Raw genomic sequence first — 24,443 nt, 5'->3', positions numbered from 1 at the left:
GTATGTGCACATGTGTCCGTTAAGTGCCAGAAACCTGAAGACCAGGTGGCTGATGTGCATGTGTGTGCCAGCCAGCTGGTCTTTGGGTTTCTGGCACATGCATGTGCACCAGCCAGCTGGTCTATGCATGTGCTGGAGCACTGGAAGACCAGTTGGGCGGTGTATGTGCCAGGCACCTGGTCTTTGGGTTTCCAGTGTGGGCATGCACACATTATTATTATTTATTAGACTTGTATGTCGCCCTTTACCAAGGACTCGGGGCAGCTCACAAAATTCAATAAAATAACGTGTACAAATCTAATAGTTAAAATCCCTTTACATTTAAAAAACAGTCAATTCACTCAATCACATCCACTCATAACATTTAATGATCAGAAAGAAGAGGGTGTGTGATCTAACTGCCCCAGGCCTGGTGACATAGATGGGTCTTAAGGGTTTTGTGAAAGGCAAGGAGGGTGGAGGCAGTGCGAATCTCTAAAGGAAGCTGATTTCAGAGGGCTGGGGCCGCCACAGAGAAGGCTCTTCCCCTAGGTCCCACCAGAGGACATTGTCAGGTTGACGGGATCTAGAGAAGGCCAACTCTTTGGGACCTAATCAGAAGCTGGGTTCTATGCTGCAGAAGGCGGTCCCATAAGTAATCTGGTCTGATGCCATGTAGGGCTTTATAGATCATCGCCAACACTTTGAATTGTGTCCGGAAACCAATTGGCAGCCAATGCAGTCCGTGGAGTTTTGTAGAAACATGGGTGTATCTGGAAAAAACCATGACGGCTTGCGTGGCCGCATTCAGCACGATTTGAAGTTTCCGAACACTTCAGAGGTACACCTAGTAGAGAGCGTTGCAGTAGTCGAACCTCGAGGTGTAAGGGCATGAATGACTGTGAGCAAGGACTCCCTGTCCAGATAGGGCCGCAACTGGTGCACCAGACGAACCTGGGCAAACACCCCCCTCGCCACATCAGCACACATAAAGACCAGCTGGCCAGAGCGCATGCACGCACTGGAAACCAGAAGAGCAGTTGGTGATGGCATGTGTAACCAGAGAGGGCTCTTCATGCCACCTCTACCATACGTACTATAGGTTCGCCATCACAATTTTAAAAGATTCCGTGGATCCCTTGTTGTCCTCATTAGATTAATGGAGAAAGTTCTATTTAAACTGACGACAGGATGCTTAGATCTTGCCAGTATTGGCAAATACTGTTTCTTTATTACTTACTAATAGATGAGTCATGGTTACAAATTTATATAAAATTTTAAAAAAGGTTTCCTTTATCTTTCTATACACATAGCTATGCCCATTCCTCCTCCAATACATAAAGCTGCTACTCCTCGTTTTCCACCTGTTCGCTCTAGTGAGTGCAGAAGTGTAACTAGGATTCGACAACCAGATGCTCCAAGAGGGTGGCCAAGAGCAACAGCCCCACCTTCAATGTTAACCTGCCAAAATAAATAAATAGCATCAGAAGCATATACTGTATGTTAAATCAAATGTAGAAATCTTCCTTTCTATTTTGGAACCTATTGTTTACAGTAAGGATTGGAAACCTGACAATAGATTTTATAAATGTGGACAAGACTCACTTTCATGCTGAGATCACAGGAAACCGCCAGAGAAGGGATGCATACTATTTCATCAAGTAAACTTACTGGTTATTTATTTATTTATTTATTGGATTTGTATGCCGCCCCTTTCCAGAGACTGGTTTACTGTCAGTAAAATCACTCTGAAATCCAGCATGAATATTAACCAGCAATTACAATCCACTAATTCTGATTTCACCTCCTGAGGAAATGGAGAACAAATCCAATCCTTTATAGGGCAGCCCTTTAGGTAAGATTCTTATTGTACACCCCTTTAATGTTATCTTCTATAGCCTAAACATACCAAATGCCTTCAATCATTCCTTTGTTTTCTGGATTTCCTTTAATTTTTTAATGTCCTTTTTGGATTGCAATGCTTAGGTATGTTCCTTTGGAAGTGCTAGTAGAAGTCTACAGCTCAATATAAGCTTTGTTTCTAAAAGTCAATGAAATTTTATTTAACTAGCATCATTGAGTGCCAAATTATATCTGATGTTCATTAATTCCTTGTGTGTCCAATCAAATCAAAATTTCTTGTGTGTCTGTCTAATTGCTCCTGGCCAATAAGTAAATCTAATATGTCTTTATATTTAACAAGAAGATTTTTAAAAAGTGAACATAAGATTCTGAGAGGTTCTGGATCACAGCACACAAAGATAAGCTTTTAATCACTAAAGTACCAATTTGCACTAGAAGGAATCCCCCATCTATATAGTTTGTCAAATTTCCCCAGATTGATGTCCTGCAATTTATTTCATAATACAAAACTTTTGAATATTACCCCTTTCCATGCCACCTAGCAAATATTGTATGTTTGCATACAATATGTTTTGATCAAGCAGTGGTCTATATCTGGAGAAGCATATGCATTCCAGGCTATAAATAAACATTTGAAGTATTTGGAATATTGGGCTTTTATGGCATAGTTAAACATACTTTTTCTGGCTGTAGTTTTAGTTCTTTTGTTATTGTGACACCTAAGGCAGCAAAAGCTTCATTAATTTCATACAGATCCACTTGATCTAATGTCCAACCAGCTTTTTCCACCTGTAAAAGATCAACAAGCTCCTTCAGTTAACCATAGTTAAAAATCATTGCTGAATTCTATTAGAAAATAATGAGTTCTGTTCTATCCCCCCTCCCCAAATTTGTAATACTTAAAGATAAATGAGGCTCTGGTTACAAGTACGGTTTTCTAACAAATAATTCAATGCTCAAGTCAATATTTAAGATGGAATTTGAGCACACATAAGGGGCAGGAACAAGTAGCTATAATAAAAATGCCCAATTCAATTAACTTGTGAGAGTTCAATCTTCACTAATGACCAATGCACTTGTATTCTTTCCACAAAAGCATATGTGCACGTGCACAAGTACATACACAAACACAGAGTTAATATCCAGAAAAAATATCTAGAAAAATTCACTAACACAGAGAATTAATGAAGCATGCATTAGCAAAGCTATACCTCTTATGATATGAATATTCTATGCTTAAAAGAGTTTTATTTTCAGAACTAACACATTAATTCAATATAATGGACCCTGTTGCCTACTTACAGCTTTTCTTATTGCCGTGATGGGTGCTATTCCCATAACTGAAGGATCAGTGCCAACTTGAGCCCAAGACACGATCCGTGCCAAAGGAATGAGATTTCTTTTAACTGCGTCTGATTTTTTCATAAGAATGACAGCAGCAGCACCATCATTTATACCTGAAGAGAAAAACAACTAAATCTAGCTTTAAAGTATCTTAACAAAGCTTGATATTTCTCCAGATACATCAGTTTTGCCCAGTTATACCTTCATGGATATTTCCATCATAAAACAGTAATATCCAGTGGAATTTTTTCAATTTGGCCAGGATAAATTTTGAGAGAAAAAGAAATTTCTCTCGGAAAAGATCTTAAGATTTGCTCCCTTAAGCTAACTTTAAGACACCCCATAGATGCCTATGAGGCCTTTGAAAATGGAGCAAATCCCTGAGGCCTTATAGGCATATCTTTGGGGTGTTTCAAAAGGGAGAAAATCCCTCCATTTTCAACCCCCCGGCCCCCCCACGTCTGTATTGCTTCCACCCCACTGGCCTTCCGAAAGGCCATGAAGACCTGGCTTTGCCAGCAGGCCTGGGGGCCATGAAACTGACATCTGTCATGGCCAAATTACATTGAATGGTATGTATGTCTTGCCTGGATTGATTGAGTTATGGTTCTTTAAGTGGGGTTTATACACTCAAAAAAATACAGGGAACACTTAAACAATACAATATAACTCCAAGTAAATCAAACTTCTGTGAAATCAAACTGTCCACTTAGGAAGCAACACTGATTGACATTCAATTTCACACGCTGTTATGCACATCCAACTTTGTACAGAACAAAATATTCAATGAGAATACTTCATTCATTCATTCATATCTAGGATGTGTTGTTTGAGTGTTCCCTTTATTTTTTTTGAGCAGTATAGTTTTAGATTTTCCATATTTGACTTCTTTTTTACTGTATTTGTATTTTTATATTGTTGTAAGCCGTGCCGAGTCCTTCGGGAATGGGCTGCATAGAAGTCGAATAAAATAAATAAAGTCCCCATTTGGAGCATCCGGTCTCCGTCCGGGCGCAAAGTGAGCTGGTGGTGATGGGAAGGAATTGGGGAAGTGGAGGGGGGGAGAGAAGTACCTCACCTCATGTGCACTTAATGAACCATTTACAGTGATCCCCCGCTCGTTGCGAGGGTTCCGTTCCAGGACCCCCCGCAACGAGCGGGTTTTCGCGAAGTAGCGCTGCGGAAGTAAAAACACCATCTGCGCATGTGCAGATGGTGTTTTTACTCCCACAGCGCTAGCGAGGAGCCGAAGATTGGGGGCGGCGCGGCTGTTTGCCGCCGGCATGGGGGGCTTCCTAGCAGCCCCCCAAACCCGGGTTGGGGGTCCGGGGGGTGCTGGCAAGCCCCCCATGTCGGCCCAGCGAACGGCTTGTCCACGCTGGCTCTCGGCGCTTTCGAGCTGAGTCCGGGAGCGAATTCGCTTCCGGACTCGGCTCAAAAGCGCCGATAGCCAGCGCCAGCGAACGGCTTGTCCACGCTGGCTCTCGGCACTTTCGAGCTGAGTCCGGGAGCGAATTCTCTTCCGGACTCAGCTCAAAAGCGCCGATAGCCAGCGCCAGCGAACGGCTTGTCCACGCTGGCTCTCGGCGCTTTCGAGCTGAGTCCGGGAGCGAATTCTCTTCCGGACTCAGCTCAAAAGCGCCGATAGCCAGCGCCAGCGAACGGCTTGTCCCCACTGGCTCTCGGCGCTTTCGAGCTGAGTCCTGGAGCGAATTCGCTTCAGGACTCAGCTCGAAAGCGGCGAGAATGAACGGCGTGGGCGGGCGAAGGGCGGGCGGCAGCGAGGAGTTTGCGTGGGCGGTGGGGAAACTCCTTGCTGATGCCCGCTGCTCGCCCTCCCGCCAGCAAGAGGGGGAAGACCCAGGGAAGCCGCCCAGCAGCTGATCTGCCGGGCCCCATCTACGCATGCGTGCCCATAGAAAAAAGGGCACGCATGCGTAGATGACTTCTGGGTTCAAAAATCGCAAATTACCCTGTTCGCAATGGTTGGGGACGCAATAACCGGGGGATCACTGTATTCACCCATGCCTTAAATTTGCGAATGCATGGGTGAAAGCAGGGAGTCATTCAAGGTACAAGATCCTCGAGGTATGAACGGCATGGGCAGGGTCCATTACATTCGTAACTCAAGGACCACCTGTAGTACCAGAATTTAAACGTTTGCAGTTGAAGTTAATGATCAGTACCGTGGTTGTTTCGTCTTCTTTGCCATTTTGTGAGAGAAGGACTTAGCATTAGGCATAATTTTTGAATGCTTTTTTGTGTGTTTTTCTTCAATTTAATGTGCTTTCTATCCAGTCCTTTGAATTCTTTAGCCAAGGCCTTACTCACACAACACTACACTCTAATAATTCATGTTTCTTCCACTAAATCCAAACTGTATTAATTGTATTAGAAAAATGCCCGCCTACTCTTATTCTTCATCCTTAATAACATCAGATTGCTAAAACCGGAACAGGTGACTTTATGGCTTATCTTTCAATTGCTCAACAAACCAACCTGAGGCATTTGCTGCAGTCACGGTGCCTGTCCCATCGGTTACGAAGCAAGGTTTCAACTTTGCCACTGTTTCTAGGTTGCACCCATGGCGAGGATGTTCATCAGCTTTGACTTCTGTGGGGCCTGTCAAAAACGAGTATTTTAGCAGCAGACATTTTATACATTGTGCAAAAAAGGAAAGGTGAAATTTTTCCTATTAGCAATTCGACTTCTCATGCTTTTTCAACAAAGATGTGTGCTGCGGGTATCAATGGTATTTTAACATCTCATAAACTGTCAAAAACGTATACGAATGTGTCAAACATATGTTGGAAAGGTAATCAGCCTAAAGCGGAGGCGGGTTCTTCCTGGTTCACCCGAACCAATAGCTACCCAATATCATGGAACCAGTTCAGTCGGTACTGGTCTGTGGGTGCCAAAATCATTTTTTTTTAAATTTGGGGGGATTTTTTTTTTTAAAAAAATTATTTTGGGAGGTGTGGGGTTCCCCCCCCCCCAGGTTTTTATGTTCTTCAACATATACACAGAAGCTGAGTATCCAGCACTATGCATGCGATCGCCATCTGGTTTTCAGCTCTTTTTTTGGCATTTTTTGCCACTCAATGCATGCGCAAAGCACACACCACCACGTGGCACAGGGGGAAGCGAACTGGCAGAGAGGTAAGTTAGAACCCACCCCTGGCCTGAAGGTACCTTTTTTTTTTCAATCTTAGATGGTAGAAATGTAAAAAGATTAAGAAATACTGGGATGAGATATGTATCTTGGTTCAAAGAATTCTTGGGACACAGAATTGAAACCAGATATTTTTTTTGTTAGGCTTGATGGGTAAATGTCTTGGGAAAAAATGAGTCTGTTTTTATGTATAACATCGGCAAGACTTTTGTATGCCAGAGGGATGGAAGGACATACAGATACCGCCAACAGAAGAACTGATGGCGGAGATGGCAAAACATTTTGATCCAAAAAACGACTGCTTGGAAAGCACTTTTGGATTTTTTGCTTGAAACCAAAACAAATGACTTTGATTTTGACATTTGATGATCAGAACTGGTTTATGATTATAGAAATACTGTTAGCGTTGGAGTAAGAGGTCACACTATGTCACATTTGTATTACTATCAAAGAAAGTGGGAAGTCATTCCCTTGACTTTTTCTTTCCTACTTCTCTTGCTTACATTTTATTCTTTGTTGAAAATTTAATTTTTTTTTAAAAAAATGCACTGCCCTTCTGTAGAGTGCTAGAGGGATCATCTGCAGTAGCATTTCACCCTGGAACTTTAATGTCCAGTTTATAAGCTTCTTGTTATTAAAAAGTGGTAGCGTGCTCATTTCTCCCTTTATATGACAACAACTATTAGCCAACTTTTCAGTTACTGCAATTTCCCACACTCCTTAATTATTTGTATTCCAGCCTAGGAGTGATAAACTAAGTTAATGTATTAAAGTATAGAATTCCACATTGGGTTTTAAGTACGGTATGAACCTAATCTGTTGTTTGATTTTGGACTAACATAAGAAGTAATCTGCTTTGATTTATTCAACAGACCACTATTAATCAAGCTATAGCATAAATATATTCAATTCATAATAAGGTTCCCAAAATTGGTATGTCTTAAAATTAACTCATGGGAAATTTTAAAATTCAGTGGGATTATTCTTTAAATTGCTATTAAATTAATGCAATTATTTTTTTTAAATACATGATACTGAAGCAGGAAGAAACTTTGATTCAAGCTATGAACGAGTTCAAAACTGACATTGTGGCAGCAATGAATGATACACAACATTCTTTCCAGATCTGTACTTATTCTTCTCTTTTCAACGTCTATATGTTTATAATTGGCAGCACACAAGGGCTACATTCACAATTTTATCTTCATCTAGCAGTAAACACTAACTCATTATGCCTGAAGTTACTAAGTATCTCTGCCTTCCCAATACACCAATTATTCTATCTAACACATGAGGGAGGAAGAATTGAAGCAAATAAAAATGAATACAAAGATGAATCAAACATATCCCGGCCCTTTATCCAATATGTCAAACCAACTTACCTCTTCTAGAAGGTACAACAACAGGTACAATCTCTTTATCAAAATATCCACCCTTCTGAGCATTTTCAGCCTTGTTCTGTGACATTACAGCCTGTTGGTCTTGTTCATTTCGTGTAACCTTCCATTGTTTGGCCACATTTTCAGCTGAAACAATTGAAAAATACAGTAGATCCTCTAATCACAATGGGTCAGAATTTAGTTACTATCTACTTACATTTATTGCACTGATTCTCCTAATACTGTAAGGTTCACACATTCCCATCAGTTTTGAATTGTTAGAATTGGAAATGTACTTTGTTGGAAATGTACTTCCACTGAATGAGTGTAGAATATCAGAAGCAAAGAAATGCAGTTCTGAAATCCTGTGAGGTTGATCCTACTTGATTAGGTGATTAGGAGAGAAGTTATTGAAATCAACTCAGCAAGAGGTGCAAATGGCTGCATAGTGATGGATGCCTTTGAAGATTTATAACACCATTTTTATTACAGACTATATGTCATATACATTAAATATATTTATTTATTCATTCATTCATTCATTCAATTTTTTAATGCCGCCCTTCTCCTTAGACTCAGGGAGGCTTTCAACATGTTAGCAAATAGCACTTTTTAACAGAGACAGCCTATTGCCCCCACAATCCGGGTCCTCATTTTACCCACCTCGGAAGGATGGAAGGATAGGTCAACCTTGAGCCGGTGATAAGATCTGAACCGCTGACCTGCAGATCTACTGTCAGCTATTATATTGATTATATAATAAATCTAGTCATTTATTGCTATTTTATTATTTATATCACACCTTTTGGCAACAGCTCCAGATATTTTAAACAACACCCCTTCCTCCTCTTTTGGTAGATTGGACTGAGGGAGAAAGAGAGAGACTGGCCTGAACTCCAGTGAATTTTCCTGGGTAATTAGAACTTGGGCCTTCTGCATCCAGTGCAACATCCTAACCACTGTGCCAATCTACCTTTCAATGTGTAATGATGAACCTGGAAGAAGCACTTTGCCTGGCAAATGTGACTCTAAATAGGGCTTCTTTACTTTTTTTTTCTAGCTCATACATGCATGGACATAACAATAGCAGTTAGACGCCATTTACCGCTTCACAGTTCTTTACAACCCTAAGTGGTTTATAGAGTCAGCATATTGCCCCAAACAATCTGGATCCTTCCTTTACTGACACCAGAAGGATGGAAGGTTGGGTCAACCTTGAACCGATAAGAATCGAACTGCCAAATTGGTGGCAGCTGGCAGTCAGCAGAAGTAGTCTGCAGCACTGTGCCACCACGGCTCTATAAGCAGGTACAGTAATACCTCATGATACGAACTTAATTGGTGCAAGGAGGAGGTTCGTAAGACGAAAGGTTCGTAAGACGAAACATTGTTTCCCATAGGAAACAATGTAAAGTCAATTAATCCGTGCAACCAAAAAAAAAACCCGCAAAAAAACGGCTTTTGGCGACTGCTGGGAAGCCGCGCGGCTGTTTTAAAAGGTGACAGCCGGCCTGGGGGGCTTCCCAGCACCCCCCCCGAACCCGGGTTTGGGGTTCGGGGGGTGCTGGGAAGCCCCCCAGGCCGGCTGCGACCTTTTAAAACAGCCGCGCGGCTTCCCAGCTGTCTCCTGAAGCCGAACGCCAAAGCCGAACTTCCGCATTCGGCTTCGGGAGACAGCTGGGAAGCCATGCGGCTGTTTTAAAAGGTCGCAGCCGGGCTGGGGGGCTTCCCAGCAACCTCCCGAACCGAACCCGGGGTTCAGAAAAATTTTGCCTCTTCTTACGAACTTTGTTCGAGTTACGAACCGGCGTTCGGGAGGCTTCTGGGAAGCCCCGCCGCCCGGCTGTCACCTTTTAAAACAGCCGCGTGGCTTCCCAGCAGTCTCCGAACTCCGGTTCGTAACTCGAAAAAGGTTCGTAAGAAGAGGCAAAAATTTTCTGAACCCCGGGTTCGTATCACGAGTTGTTCGTAAGACGAGGGGTTCGTATCTTGAGGTACCACTGTATTTCCATGCTTTTACAGAGTGTGGGTACAGGGATTCATTGCAATTCCAGCCGGCAAGCCCACATTAAAGCTGCACTAGCTTTCCTTCAATAGTTTTCCTTCCATCCTTATAATTCTTGTTTTCTGTCAACTCTTCCTTTTTCTGTGAAATAAAGCTGGGACACCCTTTCATCCAATCAAGATTATATGCTGTAACGCCCTGCCTGTTAAAGACTACTTCAGTTTCAACCACAACAACACAAGAGCACGCAACAGATTCAAGCTTCATATTAACCGCTCCAAGCTTGACTGTAAAAAATATGACTTTAGCAATCGAGTTGTCGAAGCGTGAAACTCACTACCAGACTCCGTAGTATTATCCCCTAACCCCCAACACTTTACCCTTAGACTATCTACAGTTGATCTCACCAGGTTCCTAAGAGGTCAGAAAGGGGCGTACGTAAGTGCACCAGAGTGCCTTCCGTCCCCTGTCCTATAGTCTCTGCTACACCTCAAATATCTTCTCTTCTATCCCTTATATCTCTTCTATCTCTATATACCTCTTATATCTTTTCTGCTGTTCTCTCTAGTTATATTTTACTCCTATATTTTCTCTTCTATTCTTTCTTTAATACATTCTACTTGAATATATCTCCTATAACTTTCACTGTGTATTATTGTGTATTGGACAAAACAAACAAATAATAAATAAATAAAATAAATAAATCTTGAAAATGCTATTTTCGTATGGCTTACCTGTAATACCCATGTGATAACCGTAGAAGGCATCTGTCAAACCATCTACGATGACAGTGTCTTGCAAAGAGGCTTCCCCCATCTTCACCCCACCCCGCAGATGAATGACATGAGGAGCCTGGGAGGAAAAAAACATTTTAATACTTTTAGGACACTGAAAGCAACTTTCTTTAGAGATGGATGGAAATAACCTCTTGAGCATCCATTCTCACTATATGACCCTTCCATTCACCGGCCATAAATAAATATAATATAGAGAAGATATCCCAACTCAATTGTAGAGTACATGCTTTGTATGCATAACATAGAAACATAGAAGTCTGACAGCAGAAAAAGACCTCATGGTCCATTTAGTCTGCCCTTGTACTATTTTCTGTATTTTATCTTAGGATGGATATATGTTTATCCCAGGCATGTTTAAATTCAGTTACTGTGGATTTATCTACCACGTCTGCTGGAAGTTTGTTCCAAGGATCTACTACTCTTTCAGTAAAATAATATTTTCTCATGTTGCTTTTGGTTAAGGTTTCAGCTTGGATCTCTGAGATTTCCCACTAGAAGAATGACATTTATTTATTTATTATTATTATTTTTAATTTTATTTATTTATTTATTTGATTTGATTTGTATGCCGCCCCTCTCCGCAGACTCGGTAGGTATGAATGAGAAAAAGTGTAAGAAAAAACAAGCTTCCCTATTGTTTCCTCCTGGATTCTACGTGGGATGAAGGTGAAGGCTGGAAATAAACTAAATAATATTTTGCTTTATGACCAGAGGCATAGGCAGCTAAATCCATTATTTGCAAAATAATCTCCCCGCTATTTTTTTTTAATTAGAAACAACAGTAAAACAAAAGGATCAGAAGAATTCTTTGGCCTCAAGCCATGTAAGTTTTAGAAGAAATTGTGCCATTCAGATATGAAATGTCAGGCCAATGTCCAAATGCCATCAACATGAAGGAAAGCCCCAAAATGGCATTCTTTCTGTCTTTCTTTCTTGATTGTGATTCTGTCGTGTGTGTGTGTGCGTGTGAACACATGTAATAATAAAAGATAAAATACAGGAAATAGTATAAGGACAGACTAGATGGACCATGAGGTCTTTTTCTGCCATCAGTCTTCTATGTTTCTAATAAAAAATAAAACTTATCCTATCCTATACAGTACACACTCATAAATGTACATTAAACAGACACTTTCCAGTTATTTTTCTCTCTGACCAAATTACTTTCCCTACTACTTCTACTCGTATATACTAGAGATTCAAAGGCGAGAGTGAGTAAGTTCAATTCATGATAAACCACGGTTGGAATAACTCAGGTTAGTTTAAAGCAGAAAGACCCTAGCAAACAAGCTACATGTTAGTTATTCAGTGTCATTTAAACCAGTTGCACAATCCCCTTTTCTCCCCCATAATGACTACTTGGATCTATTTCAATGTAGTTTCCCTTCAAGATTTAGCAATAACCCGTTTTTCCTGTAAAATGATGTTACTCCTGCCCTACGGGTTTTTTTGGTCACTCTGCCATGAATATAAGATAAACCAAAGCCCTAAGAATACTTACTTCTATTTGTGTGAGCATAAAGTGCTACACAATTTTTTAGCACAAAGTGCAAATTCTTCTAAAGAAATTACCTGGTTGAAAGCATGATTACTCGATCTCTTAGTGTTGTGTGGAACCACTCAATTCCATCACTCAAAGTTTTAGATATTGGTGGGGGTCCATATATGGTTTGTTTTTTGGCATCGAGTCATGTCCTTTGTAACATCTCAAACTGAGCTGGACACAGTGCAATTATAGAATACAGTAGAACCTCGACATACGAGCTGCTCTACATACGAGGATTTCGAGATACGAGCTGGGAGGGGAGAGACATTTTTGTTCGACTCCCGAGCTCAAATTCGGGATACAAGCCGAGGCCTTTGGGTTTTCGGCTGGGGGGAGGGAGTTAGGAAGGTCCTCCTGCTCGCCTGTCATCCTGCATGCCTGTCAACCTTGTGTGCGCCGCAGAACGGGACAAGCCGGCGATGCACGCCCCGCCTCCCCCACCCTGGCTGCGGGCCGTCCGCGCCGCTGCTCCGCTTGGTCGGTGGCACCGGAGAGGCAGAAGCCAAGGACCCCCAGAGTGGGGTGGCAGGCGAGGCGACCGCCTCTCCGCTCACCAAGTGCCGCGGGGAAGGAGGGAGAGAAGCAGGCGGGCAGCAGCCGCTTTCCTGCTTTCCTTCCTTCCCAACCGGCCTCTCGACGGTGGCGGGTTCCTGGCCTCGGAGCTAGCGGGGGGGGCAGCGGCCGGGTCCGGCTCCCGCCGCTGATGCAGTTGCAGAGCCACGTGCCCCCCTGACGGCGTTCGGAGGCTTCCGAAGCGGCGCTGGCCGAAAGAGGGCGGGCGGGAAGCGGTGGAAGGTGAGAGGTGCCTCTTCGCGCGCTCGATCTGCCGGAGAGCCGGAGAAGGGGGCGTCCAGACCCCCCCCCCCCCAGCAGAAGCCAAGGACCCCCCCCTCCAGCCGAGCCCGGTGCAGTCACAACCCGGTCCCTCTTGGCAAAGCTCGCCCCCAACCCCCAAGGTCCTTGGGCCGAGAACGCCCCTGCTGCAGATCGAGCGCACGAAGAGGCACCTCTCGCCTTCTGCTGCTGCCCGCCCTCTTTCGCCCAGCGCCGCTTCGGAAGCCGCCGAACGCCGTCAGGGGGGCGCGACGCTTTTGGGCTTGCACGCATTAATCGCTTTTCCATTGATTCCTATGGGAAACAATGTTTCGACTTACGAGCTTTTCGACTTACGAGCCTCCTCCCGGCACCAATTAAATTCGTATGTCGAGGTTCTACTGTAATGGGATTTGTCCAGTCAACGAAGCAGTGGAAGTGATGTGCCGGTGCCTGGAGGCTGTTGGGGTCTGGATGGGTGTCAACAGACTCAAACTCAACCTGAATAAGACAGAGTGGCTGTGGGTCCTGCCTCCCAGGGACAATTCCATCTGTCCGTCCATAACCCTGGGGGGGGGGAATTATTGACCCCCTCAGAGGGTCCGCAACTTGGCCGTCCTCCTCGATCCACAGCTCACATTAGAGAAACATCTTTCAGCTGTGGCGAGGGGGGCATTTGCCCAGGTTCGCCTGGTGCACCAGTTGCGACCCTATCTGGACCGGGACTCACTGCTCACAGTCACTCATGCCCTCATCACCTCGAGGTTCGACTACTGTAATGCTCTCTACATGGGGCTACCTTTGAAAAGTGTTCGGAAACTTCAGATTGTGCAGAATGCAGCTGCGAGAGCAATCATGGGCTTCCCAAGGTATGCCCATGTTACACCAACACTCCGTAGTCTGCATTGGTTGCCGATCAATTTCCGGTCACAATTCAAAGTGTTGGTTATGACCTATAAAGCCCTTCATGGCATCGGACCAGAATATCTCCGGGACCGCCTTCTGCCGCACGAATCCCAGCGACCGGTTAGGTCCCACAGAGTTGGCCTTCTCCGGATCCAGTCGACTAAACAATGTCGCTTGGCGGGACACAGAAGAGCCTTCTCTGTGGTGGCCCCAACCCTCTGGAACCAGCTCCCCCCGGAGATTAGAACTGCCCCCACCCTCCTTGCCTTTCGTAAAGTTCTTAAGACCCATCTCGGCCGTCAGACATGGGGGAACTGAGACATCTCCCCCGGGCCTATACAGTTTATACATGGTATGTTTGTGTGTATGTTTGCTTTTAATAATGGGGTTTTAAGTGTTTTTTTTTAATTATTAGATTTGTTCTTACATTGTCTTTGTTATTGTTGTGATTCGCCCCGAGTCTACGGAGAGGGGCGGCATACAAATCTAATATATTATAATAATAATGATGATGATGATGATGTATGATTTGTTTTTTGGCATCGAGTCATGTCCTGTGTAACATCTCAAACTGAGCTGGACACAGTGCAATTATGGAATAATGGGATTTGGAGGCAACTTAGAAGGGACCAAGCCTCAGCACACTGAAGCTGAAGCTGTTATGGTTGCAAATAAGTAGTGGGTTGTAAATCCTGTTGCTACTGGTTTGCTCGTGCACATGCAGTGATTCTGCCTATGCACAGAAGCATCCCAGGTGGGTGGGTGGAACCCCCCAAAGTCGCCACTACTTGTTCACCGAACCAGGACAAATCGGGGGCAACCCACTACTATTGCAGATGTAGCTGATGAAGAAGAGGTTGCTCTTCATAAAGGCTCAATGTACAGCTTGTGTATTCTTTAGTGCTATGATTCTCCAATGGGAATCATCCTTCCAATCTTTTTCAGCATAAGCATCTTAGAGCAGCAAACCTTAAACTCTGGGAACATAGATCAGCCTTACCTTGCTCATGTTTTCCATACCACCAGCCACCACTATACTGGAATCTCCTGTCATAATAGACTGAGCCCCGAGACATACGGCTTTCAGGCCTGATCCGCATACCATTTGACAACTCCAAGCTGGTATCACGTATGGAATCCCTGCCCCGACACTGGCCTGTCGAGCAGGATTCTGGCCAGCACCTACAGAAATAAACACACAGGAACGACTATTGCTTTAACCTCATTCTTCCACCTCATTTCTTAATGACAGATGGGTGCCTGTGCTGTTTGCCCGTAAATTACTCATTTTAAATTAACGTCCCACCTCTTGTTCCCATGTGCTGCTTTGTAAAAATGAAAGTTTCACTCTTCATTTCAATGCTCATGTCTTAAATGTTTAAGTTACTTTAGTTCCCTGTTTTCTTAGGTTGACTTCATTGCCTTTGGGCTATATTCAGCACTGCTGTGGACAGGTGAAGGTAGTGTATAGTTTTTTCCTTTTAACTTTCGGCATGACCTGAATGTTTGTTTTAAGGCTGGCCTGCATTCATAGGAGCAAAATCACCCAAATAGTTTCTAACTGAAGACTAGGTCAGGTGGATCTCCTCAATTCTTGGAACAATACCTCAATCACTACACCATACTGACTCTCACAGGGAAGCACATATGCAGGTAATAAAACCAGAGAAGACTAAATTAGAAGGAGAAAAAACCAATTGGGATCAGAAGCAGGAACAATACAGGTAGTTAGACTGTCACATAGTTGATGTGAAACACCCAGAATTGTGGGGAAAGGAAGAACCATGATGTCTTCATTATATTCCTGTCCTTGTTTGCCACCACCCACTCTTCTCTCTGATTTATGCGTGCATACTTGGAAGTCCTTCTCTTGCAACAAGTAATGGGAACTGCAAAAGGAGAATCAATGCAAGAATATGAAAGAAATGTCAAAGTCGTTCCATCTGCTAGGAACATTAGACACTGCTACACAAATTGCTACTTTGGGAAAATGACCTTGAACATGTGGGAAGAAAGTATGATTTCCATTAAGTAAAACCACAGAACTATATAATTCATTCTCTCTCTGTTTAGTTTCTGCATAGCAAATTTGCAAGAGAAAAGGTCTTGCATGGGATCCTGATCCAAATTCTAAATAAATGCTTCCTTAAGATCATACCTGCAACCAATACTTGTCCAAGTATAACTTCAGATACTTCTTTAGGATCGATTTTTGTCCTCCCCAACAATTCTTTAATGACTACTGAAGCCAATTCATGGGCATGCAGGGTTGACAAGGCACCATTGAAAGATCCTAGGTAAAATATAAAAAATAAGAAATAGGTGTGTTTTAATTCCACTCAATTTCCTCATTTCTTTCATTCTATTCTTTTAAGCATTCCAGGTAACACATGCAGATTACAATTCTAGGAAAATAGAATAGAATTCTGTATTGGCCAGGTGTGATTGGACACACAAAGAATTTGTCACTGGTGAATATGCTCTCAATATACATAACAGAAAAGATACATTATGTACATAAAAGTACATTAATACTTTTAATACTATGATTAGTACATCAGTGTACATACCCAGTGTACATAAAAGAAAAAATAAACATAAATATAATATAAAATAAAATATATTTTCATTGGTGTACTTAAAAGTTAAGTTATAGCTATTTTGTTCATTAAAAGTGGCATTTTGTTTTATTATCTGATGTAATGTACTGTCAAACAATTTGAGAACTGGTTCTTCAAATATGGTAGCATTTTCTTGCTCTGCCAAAGAGCACTATTCCAGTTGTCATACCTAGTAAACTTCAATAAATGCATTTTGTGTATCTATTTTTTTACCTCCTTATACTAAATAGAACTCTAAACTATATTATTAAAGTTCTTTTAATTAGAAAAACTTGGGCAGCCTAATTTTTAAAGTATACATACAAGAGTCTCCACTGCTTTCTTGTTGGATATACTCAGGAATTATTCGTATCTCTCAACTATGATATCTTACATGGATGTTTAAGAAACTGATTTAAGAAGGGGTTTTTTTATTCTTGTCATACAAAATTTTAGGAAAGACTTTATAAAATAGGACTGACTAACTGTACTTGCTCCCAACAGAAAGGCAAGCTGTTAACACCATCAGGCAAGGAATTCTGGCTGGTGGGGTCCAGGAAAAGAAAGGACTTTTTTGCTGCGACTTCCAGCCTTTGAAATATTGTGCCATTCAATGTCAGGTCTGCTCCTCCATCTTGGCCTTCTGAAAGGCTCTGGAAACCTTGTTCTGCCAAAGGTTTGGGGGCCCAATGGAGACCATCCTACTCCTGAATTGTTTAGAAGATCCAATTTACATATTCGTCCCTTTTATACAGGTTTGTTAGATTGTAGCGTGCTCATTTTTAAGCATTTTTAACACTTAATTTTTTGTTTTGATATAGTAAGTCACCCATGGTCACTTGACAGTGAGATTGGTGGATTTGTTAATAAATATAATAAATAAATAAAACTGTGTGGAACAACTAATCAGAAGAGGAAAAGATCAAAGTGGAAGGGGGAACAACCATCCTAAGCTAAGATGCAATATTGTGTTTGGAAGCCAAGTCTCCAAGGCAGTCTAATTCCTTTCTAATGATTTTTTTTCTCCACCTTAAAAGCATACAATGAATAATAATGTTTGTAAAAAGTTTTATATAAAAAGTTTTATATAAAAAATAGTAAAGTATCCTAAATAGCATTTCAAATCAAATTATTCAGCCTAACAACCCCCCCCAAGATATAATTTGTAGCTAATTTTAATTTAATAAATGACAGACTAAGCAATTTTTCTTCACTTTTCAATTCTAATAATCATACAGTATTGTCAAATCTTAAATTCCATTTCCAACCTAGAGTAATTTTAAGTATGTGTTACTCCGTTTCTCTTTTTGTCAACCGGGTTCTCTGAACCATATTGCTCATATCTTTATCTCTTTTACATTAAATTTACATTAACTATTTTATTCATGTTTATTTTCAATCCATGCATAAAATTTCCCACATTTTAAAAAAAAACTCCGAGTCTTCTTTATCCTTAATTTTCATTGTCAAATCTGTTCATTTCCACACAGTTCATAATCTTCCTTAGTACTTCTTTTTCTGTTGGTATTCAACTTCCAATTTTGTGCACAATTTGGTGGCAGTCACTATGTGAACAATTAAATATATTTCTTCTTTATTATTTTTTTCTGGCAATATGCCTAATAAAAATCTATCAGGTTTTAATATTTTTAACATTTTAATATTTAATATTTTAATAGCTTCTCGATCCATGTTTGAACCTTAGACCAATATTTTTTTCTGCCACATATGATAAAAGGAACCAGGCGTGTGATAACATAGATTCCCTTCTAGATGGAAGACCAGGAGTTGGGTTTTAATTCATGGCAGGAAAAGCAAGAGCCGGCCGACCAGACGGTCCTGGTTCTACCGGCCAAGCGGCCAATCGGAGCAAGAGGGATCACTCAGCAAGAGTCGCGAACCAATCAGCGCATCTTCACGTGGTGGTTCTATAACCCACGGTCCAATCATTGCGAGAAGAGTACAGGCGAGGGAGTAGCCTCGAGGAGTACGCAAAAAAACAAACAAAGCCACGGCTGTGAATGGGCAAGCGAGGAGGATTTCCCCCCCATTTTTTTCGTATCGTTTCTTCTGCCGTAGTACCACCAACCCTTTTTTAATATTACAAGCCGTCTAGAGACACTAAGGTGGGGTATAAATATGAATAAATTTGGTAAATAAACCAAGCGGGGGTGGGGGAGATTCCACCCAAGGTTTACCTGAAGCTCAAGACTGACAAACGCCAATAGATTCCCTCACCCGCTTTTGGTAATCATTTCCCGTGAATTTCAAACCGCTCTCCCTAATGAATCTCTACAGTTATTTTTTTACAGATCAATAAAAGGGAACGCGAAGAAACGAAGATGCCAAGCCGTCTCCAGCTTTGGGGGAAGGACGAGATTGTAAAGAAGGAATGTCGGCGTAGTGTGTGTGTGTGTGTGTGTGTGAGGGGGGGGGGTGTTGTTAAGTAAATCTGATTCAGATTCACAGAGTTGGAAGGGACCTTGCTGGTCATCTAGTCCGCCCCCCCTGCCCAAACAGGAGACCCTGTATAGATAGAATTCTTCATTGGCCAAGTGTGACTGCAACACACAAGGAATTTGCCTTCGGTGCGTATGCTCTCAGTGTACATAAAAGAAAAAAGATACATTTGATCAAGAATCATGATCAAGAATATCTGCCTCTCAAAAAACAAAACAATAAAATAATAAAAAAATTAAAAGAATATCTGCCTCTCCGTGTGAAAAGAACGATCGAGCTTGCTACTTTGCACATTTTGCATCTAACGTTAAAATCTTGTGAAAACTCCACCGGACTGCCCCAAAATACCGTTTCCAAGCTGTCCCCCGAACAATTAATAGTTAACTAAGCAGTTTCACGAGCCCTGTAGCCTCCCGCCCTCGCGGTTCTCCAACATTTTTCTCGCAGGACAATTCCCTAGCTCGCTTTACCACGATCCTACTTGGGGGGCGAAGGCAAATTCCCCGCAGGCATCAGAATGAATGGACCCGTTCAAGGTTTGGGAGCAAGCAGGATGTCAGCCTACGAAAACGCCCCTTTCAGAGCAACACGAGATCGAGGCAAATGGCCCCCCGGGAATGGCTTCAAACTCACCGACCGGGGTCCTTGCAGCGGCCACGAAAACGACGGCCTCGTCTCCGCGATCCATGATGCTTCGAAAGAGGCGGAGGCACGCTTTCTGCCTGTGCAAACCGGCTCGCGCCTCCTTTTAGACTCAGGCCGCTACGCGCACCCTACTTCTCATTGGTTGCCCCTGTCCCCGCCCACTTCTTACTTGATCTGGCAGGGCTTCCATTGGCAGGGCGGCCGTCGTCGTCCTCATGTGACAGAAACTAGGTTGCGGCTGACGGAGGACGCTTCAGTCGCAGACAGCAGATGGGGGGGAGGGGCGCAGGTCATATACCTGCGGTGTGGCGTTGGTGCTCCTGCAGCGATGATGATTGATTTTGTACAATACACAATGAGGGTTTTAGTGAGTATACACATAATAAAATACATAATGAGGATTATAGAGGATATACTTATAGTAAAACATATCTAAGAAAGAATAGAAGAAGAGATATAGGAATAGAAGAAAGGTATAGGAGAGCAATAGGACGGGATGGAAGTGCACTTATGCACGCCCCTTACTGACCTCTTAGGAATCTAGATAGGTCAACGGTTTGTAATGAATAATATAGATCACTGGCAGTGAAGGGCTACCAAAATGTTTACTACCACACTGTAGGCGTGGCTTATGGGGCTTATGCATCTTCTTTCAATATCTTTCAGTGCAAATTGGGTGCTCTGTGGTGGAGCTTCATTTTCATTACCCCACTGCATCCCCCCCACTCCGGGCAGCAGCCCACCCCTGGCCACTGATAACAAGGTAACTCTCTCTGTCCCTAGTAGTAAGGATGAGGAATTAAACAACTACTTCAGGTTCAACCGCAACAACACATGAGCACACAACAGCTACAAACTTAAAGTAAACCACTCTAAACTCGACTGCAGGAAATACTTTAGTAACCGAGTAGTTCATGCATGGAACTCACTACTGGACTCTGTAGTATCATCACCTAACCCTCAAAACTTTACCCTTAGACTATCCACTGTTGACCACTCTCAATTTCTAAGAGGTCAGTAAGGGACGTGCATGAGTGCACCAGAGTGCCTTCTGCCCCCTATCCTAATGTTTTTCTTTTACTAGTATCATGTATGTAAATATTATATCTGTACGTGACAAAACAAATAAATAAAAATAAATAAATCTCTATGAAATGGGTTATCAGAAAATCGTCCTTAAAAGTTCATGCCAATTTTCCTACCTGGAACATTTTGTGCTGGAGTCTCCCTCCCGAATACATAGTAAAAAACAAATTGCCCAACTTCTTGGAACTCCATCCTGATTGATATCGTCACAGGGACTGGAGGAGGCCTTTAAATTTTCATGTCTAGTCTAACTGCTAAGTCTAAAATGTTTTTGCCGTTTCTGCTTTTAAAAAAAATTTCAGGTGGGTTTTTGCAAAATGATTTCTCCTACCTAGGTACTCAGTTCAATACTGCGCAGAAAGCAGAACTATCTAAAGGGGTTATCTGAAATTGGAGTAAAGGTTGCTTTCCCTTGCATGGGAGTGATGATCTCTTTTTTTCAACATTATCGATTTGTTTGTAATGGAGCATTTTGCATGTTTTTGTCGCTCTGAAACAGCCAGAAAACTATTAAGAAAATGTTTCAAGATTGACTAATGTAAGAGTCATTACTAACAAAATCTTTTTCTACAGGATATGTTGGCCAGTACTGCACAGGTAGTTTGAATAATGTTGAAGTTCTGGGATAAACTGGGTTTATAATGCTAAAGCACAAATCGTGTTTCTCAAACATTGACAGCTAGGTTCACCCAACGTAGTAAGCCAAGGAGTTTTGGCAGGTGAGCTCTGACAGGAAGGGTTGTAAACAACTTCAAGAAAGGGACATAATTATTTTTTTTTTAAGATGATGAAATGTAAACAAAGCAGCCATGCTTTTAAAGTTTCTGTTTTTCTGGAGAAGTCTACAGCACCAGTTACAATACTGCACATCTATTTTTATCATTCCGCTGATGATACAACAAAATATAAGAAGCCCCTTGCAGTAAACCTTATATTCATATTATGACTTCTGACTAAAAAGATGAGTTCAAATCATTCCCTTTTATAAAACCAGGAGTTCTGAATACTTTCAGTGTGGTCATTACAGAAATACCCCAAATCTTATTTATCTACATTAAAGATCTCAAGTAGGGTTAGCCGATGTAAAATACAAAAATCACTAATTAGCAATGCATGCGCAGAAGCAAAAAGGGGGCAAAAAGTGTTGAAATCTCACCCGCACAAGGGTCCTCGTGCAAGATTTCACTTCGGGCGCATGCGCAGAAGCGAAATCTCACACGGAGGTACGTACACACGTGGCTGTGCATCAAAAACTGCTAAGGATCACCAATCCCATCCATAGCGGGTGGGCCCTCACTGCTTTCTGAATGTGTGGTGTTTGACTCGTGACGTCTTTATACTTTAGAATCAGGTTATATATTACAAGTTGGGACTTTAAGTTGGAAGGTACAGTATTTGATTATTTCAACATTTTGTTGGCATTTAGTTCAAAAAAGGTTGCTGATTTACTAACCTTTCTAAATGTTTGATGTTTCACTCGTGATATCTTTATACTTTAGAATCAGGTTACATACTGCAAATTGGGACTGTAAGTTGACAGGCTTTTGTTTATTTAAGGCCTATACTGAAGTACATAGAGGAGAAATAATTTGAACTACTGTGTAATAGGTTTCAACATGTCCGCCTTATGGTAATAAGAATTAATTATAAATACCCATGAGTAAGAACTCTCTTGTGAAATATAGAAAATGGTTTGCCTGATAAGTAAGTGTTGGTATAAGTTCAGTTTAGCTTGATATGCAGACAGCCATATCATTTATTTTTATGGTTGTAGGTTTGTAATAATTTTACTTAATGGCACTTCATACATCAGAACTTGGTAGAAAAAAGTGATTTTCCCTTTTATCACCCTGATCCAATCATGGCAAGCAGAAGCAGCTGAAAACAAATTTTCTTCAGTTGCAGCATCTTTGTGGTTCTATTTTTTTTTCTGTGTGTTTTTGCAGTTTGCTTTTGAGGGTGAAACAGGAATACAAGCACCAATAGAAGACAATATTTGTAACTCAGAGTTAATCTGTGGTGTTTTAAGTGCTCTTGGTTATTATTATTATTATTATTATTATTATTATTATTATTATTATTATTATTATAATATATAAAAAAACCAAACATGACTAAAAAATATGACTTCAGCAACCAAGTTGTCGAAGCGTGGAACTCATTACCTGACTCAGTAGTAACAACCCCTAACCCCCAACATTTTTCCCTTAGACTATTCTCGATTGACCTCTCCATTTGCCTTCTGTCCCCTGTCCATTTGTCTCTCCTTATCTCATTTATCTTTTCTTCCTTTCATATATCTCCTCTATTTTTATATCTTTTTTTCTATCCTTTTCTTTATAGATATTATTACATGTCTACTCTCTTCTGTATGTATTGTGTATTGGACAAAATAAATAAATAAATAAATAAATAAATAAATAAATAAATAAATAAATAAATAAATAAATATTATTTGCAGGTGTTTCTTTGGGTAAGGGGAGCTCAGAGGAATGCCAGTGGAGTACATCAAGCTCAACCTTTCTCTTTCTTACATGGAGTATCTTTGACTCTGACTGGTCCACCTCATTTTTTAAAAAAATATTAAAATAAAAATGAAAAAAATAAGTGGAACGTGTCACTGTCAGTGGCCAATGAACACAAAGGTCACTGTGATGCCAACCAACAATAAAAGTTGTTGGTTCACTGGCCAAGTGTGCTCCGTTGTCTTGGTTAATATAGATTTATAGGATAAGTATTGTAATTATCATTATTACACAAAACATGACATAGTGTGCTGTTATTAATCTGATTAATTAGTTCAGTTAACTATTTATTTATATCTATAGAGAAAATTATATAAGGAATTGGATTATTATATCAATATAGCTGTACCTACTTATACTTACTTACATTTATTGTATTTACAATAACAATATTTATAACAGCCTATATACCCCTAGTTCTGTGCTATACTGCTTCGTATAATATTTTCACTTGTATAAATAATTATATTAATCTCAAATTGATCTATTTTTATATAATTATAATATAGGAGAGCTAGTGAACCTTTTTTTGCTATAATATATAATAAATAATCCATAAGATTGATTGAAAGTATATTAGCAAAGGAAAAATCCGGATCAACCATAAGCCTACAATTTATTCAAGAGACGCTAATTTTCATGCAGGAATTCAATGACAAAAACCCAAATTGCATTAGAAAATACTAGGGAAGAAGCTAAAAAACATCACAAAGAAATCAGAATACAAATGGTGGAAGTAAAAAAAAAAGATGAGGTGAAAGGTATAGATGATAAGATTATAAATATTCAACACATGCTAGCAGAAAATGAATAAAAGATAAAAACAATAGAAAATAAGATAGAATTGGTAGAACAAAAAGTTGACAGTATTGAAGAAACTGCCAGGAAAAAAAGAACATGCCTCATACAATAGGACATCATGGAAGAGAAGGGGGGAAACCTGGGAGAAAAAAATGGCAGAAATTCTGCAAATTGACCCGCAAGAAATGAGAAGAGAGACTGATGAAATTTATCACGTCCATACCAACTATCTTCGGGACCGCCTCCTGCCGCACGAATCCCAGCGACCGGTTAGGTCCCAAAGAGTTGGCCTTCTCCGGGTCCCGTCGACTAAACAATGTCGTCTGGCGGGACCCAGGGGAAGAGCCTTCTCTGTGGGGGCCCCGACCCTCTGGAACCAGCTCCCCCTGAGATTAGGATTGCCCCCACCCTCCCTGCCTTTCGTAAACTCCTTAAGACCCACCTTTGCCGTCAGGCATGGGGGAACTAAAACACCTCCCCCTTGCCCATGTTGTTTTGTTGATTGATTGACTGTGTGCCTGT

At 41.4% G+C, this 24,443-nt stretch overlaps 1 protein-coding gene across 1 annotated transcript; it reads right to left on the bottom strand.

The window, feature by feature from the left end:
• Positions 1 to 1,179: 1,179 nt before the first annotated feature.
• Positions 1,180 to 19,638, bottom strand: LOC139157239 (acetyl-CoA acetyltransferase, cytosolic-like). The gene is made up of 9 exons (XM_070733796.1): positions 19,498 to 19,638; positions 15,963 to 16,097; positions 14,805 to 14,986; positions 10,477 to 10,594; positions 7,741 to 7,884; positions 5,686 to 5,808; positions 3,145 to 3,299; positions 2,521 to 2,631; positions 1,180 to 1,440 (listed from the first exon to the last, which is right to left on the bottom strand). The coding sequence occupies exons 1-9, from the start codon at positions 19,550 to 19,552 to the stop codon at positions 1,273 to 1,275; spliced, it is 1,191 nt and encodes a 396-aa protein (XP_070589897.1). The 5' UTR covers positions 19,553 to 19,638; the 3' UTR covers positions 1,180 to 1,272.
• Positions 19,639 to 24,443: the final 4,805 nt, after the last annotated feature.

The sequence above is a fragment of the Erythrolamprus reginae genome, chromosome 1 (assembly GCF_031021105.1).
Source record: "Erythrolamprus reginae isolate rEryReg1 chromosome 1, rEryReg1.hap1, whole genome shotgun sequence".
Taxonomy (NCBI): Eukaryota; Metazoa; Chordata; class Lepidosauria; order Squamata; family Dipsadidae; genus Erythrolamprus; species Erythrolamprus reginae.
The sequence above is the reverse complement of the archived record's forward strand: the minus strand, read 5'-3'. Positions and strand labels throughout refer to the sequence as shown.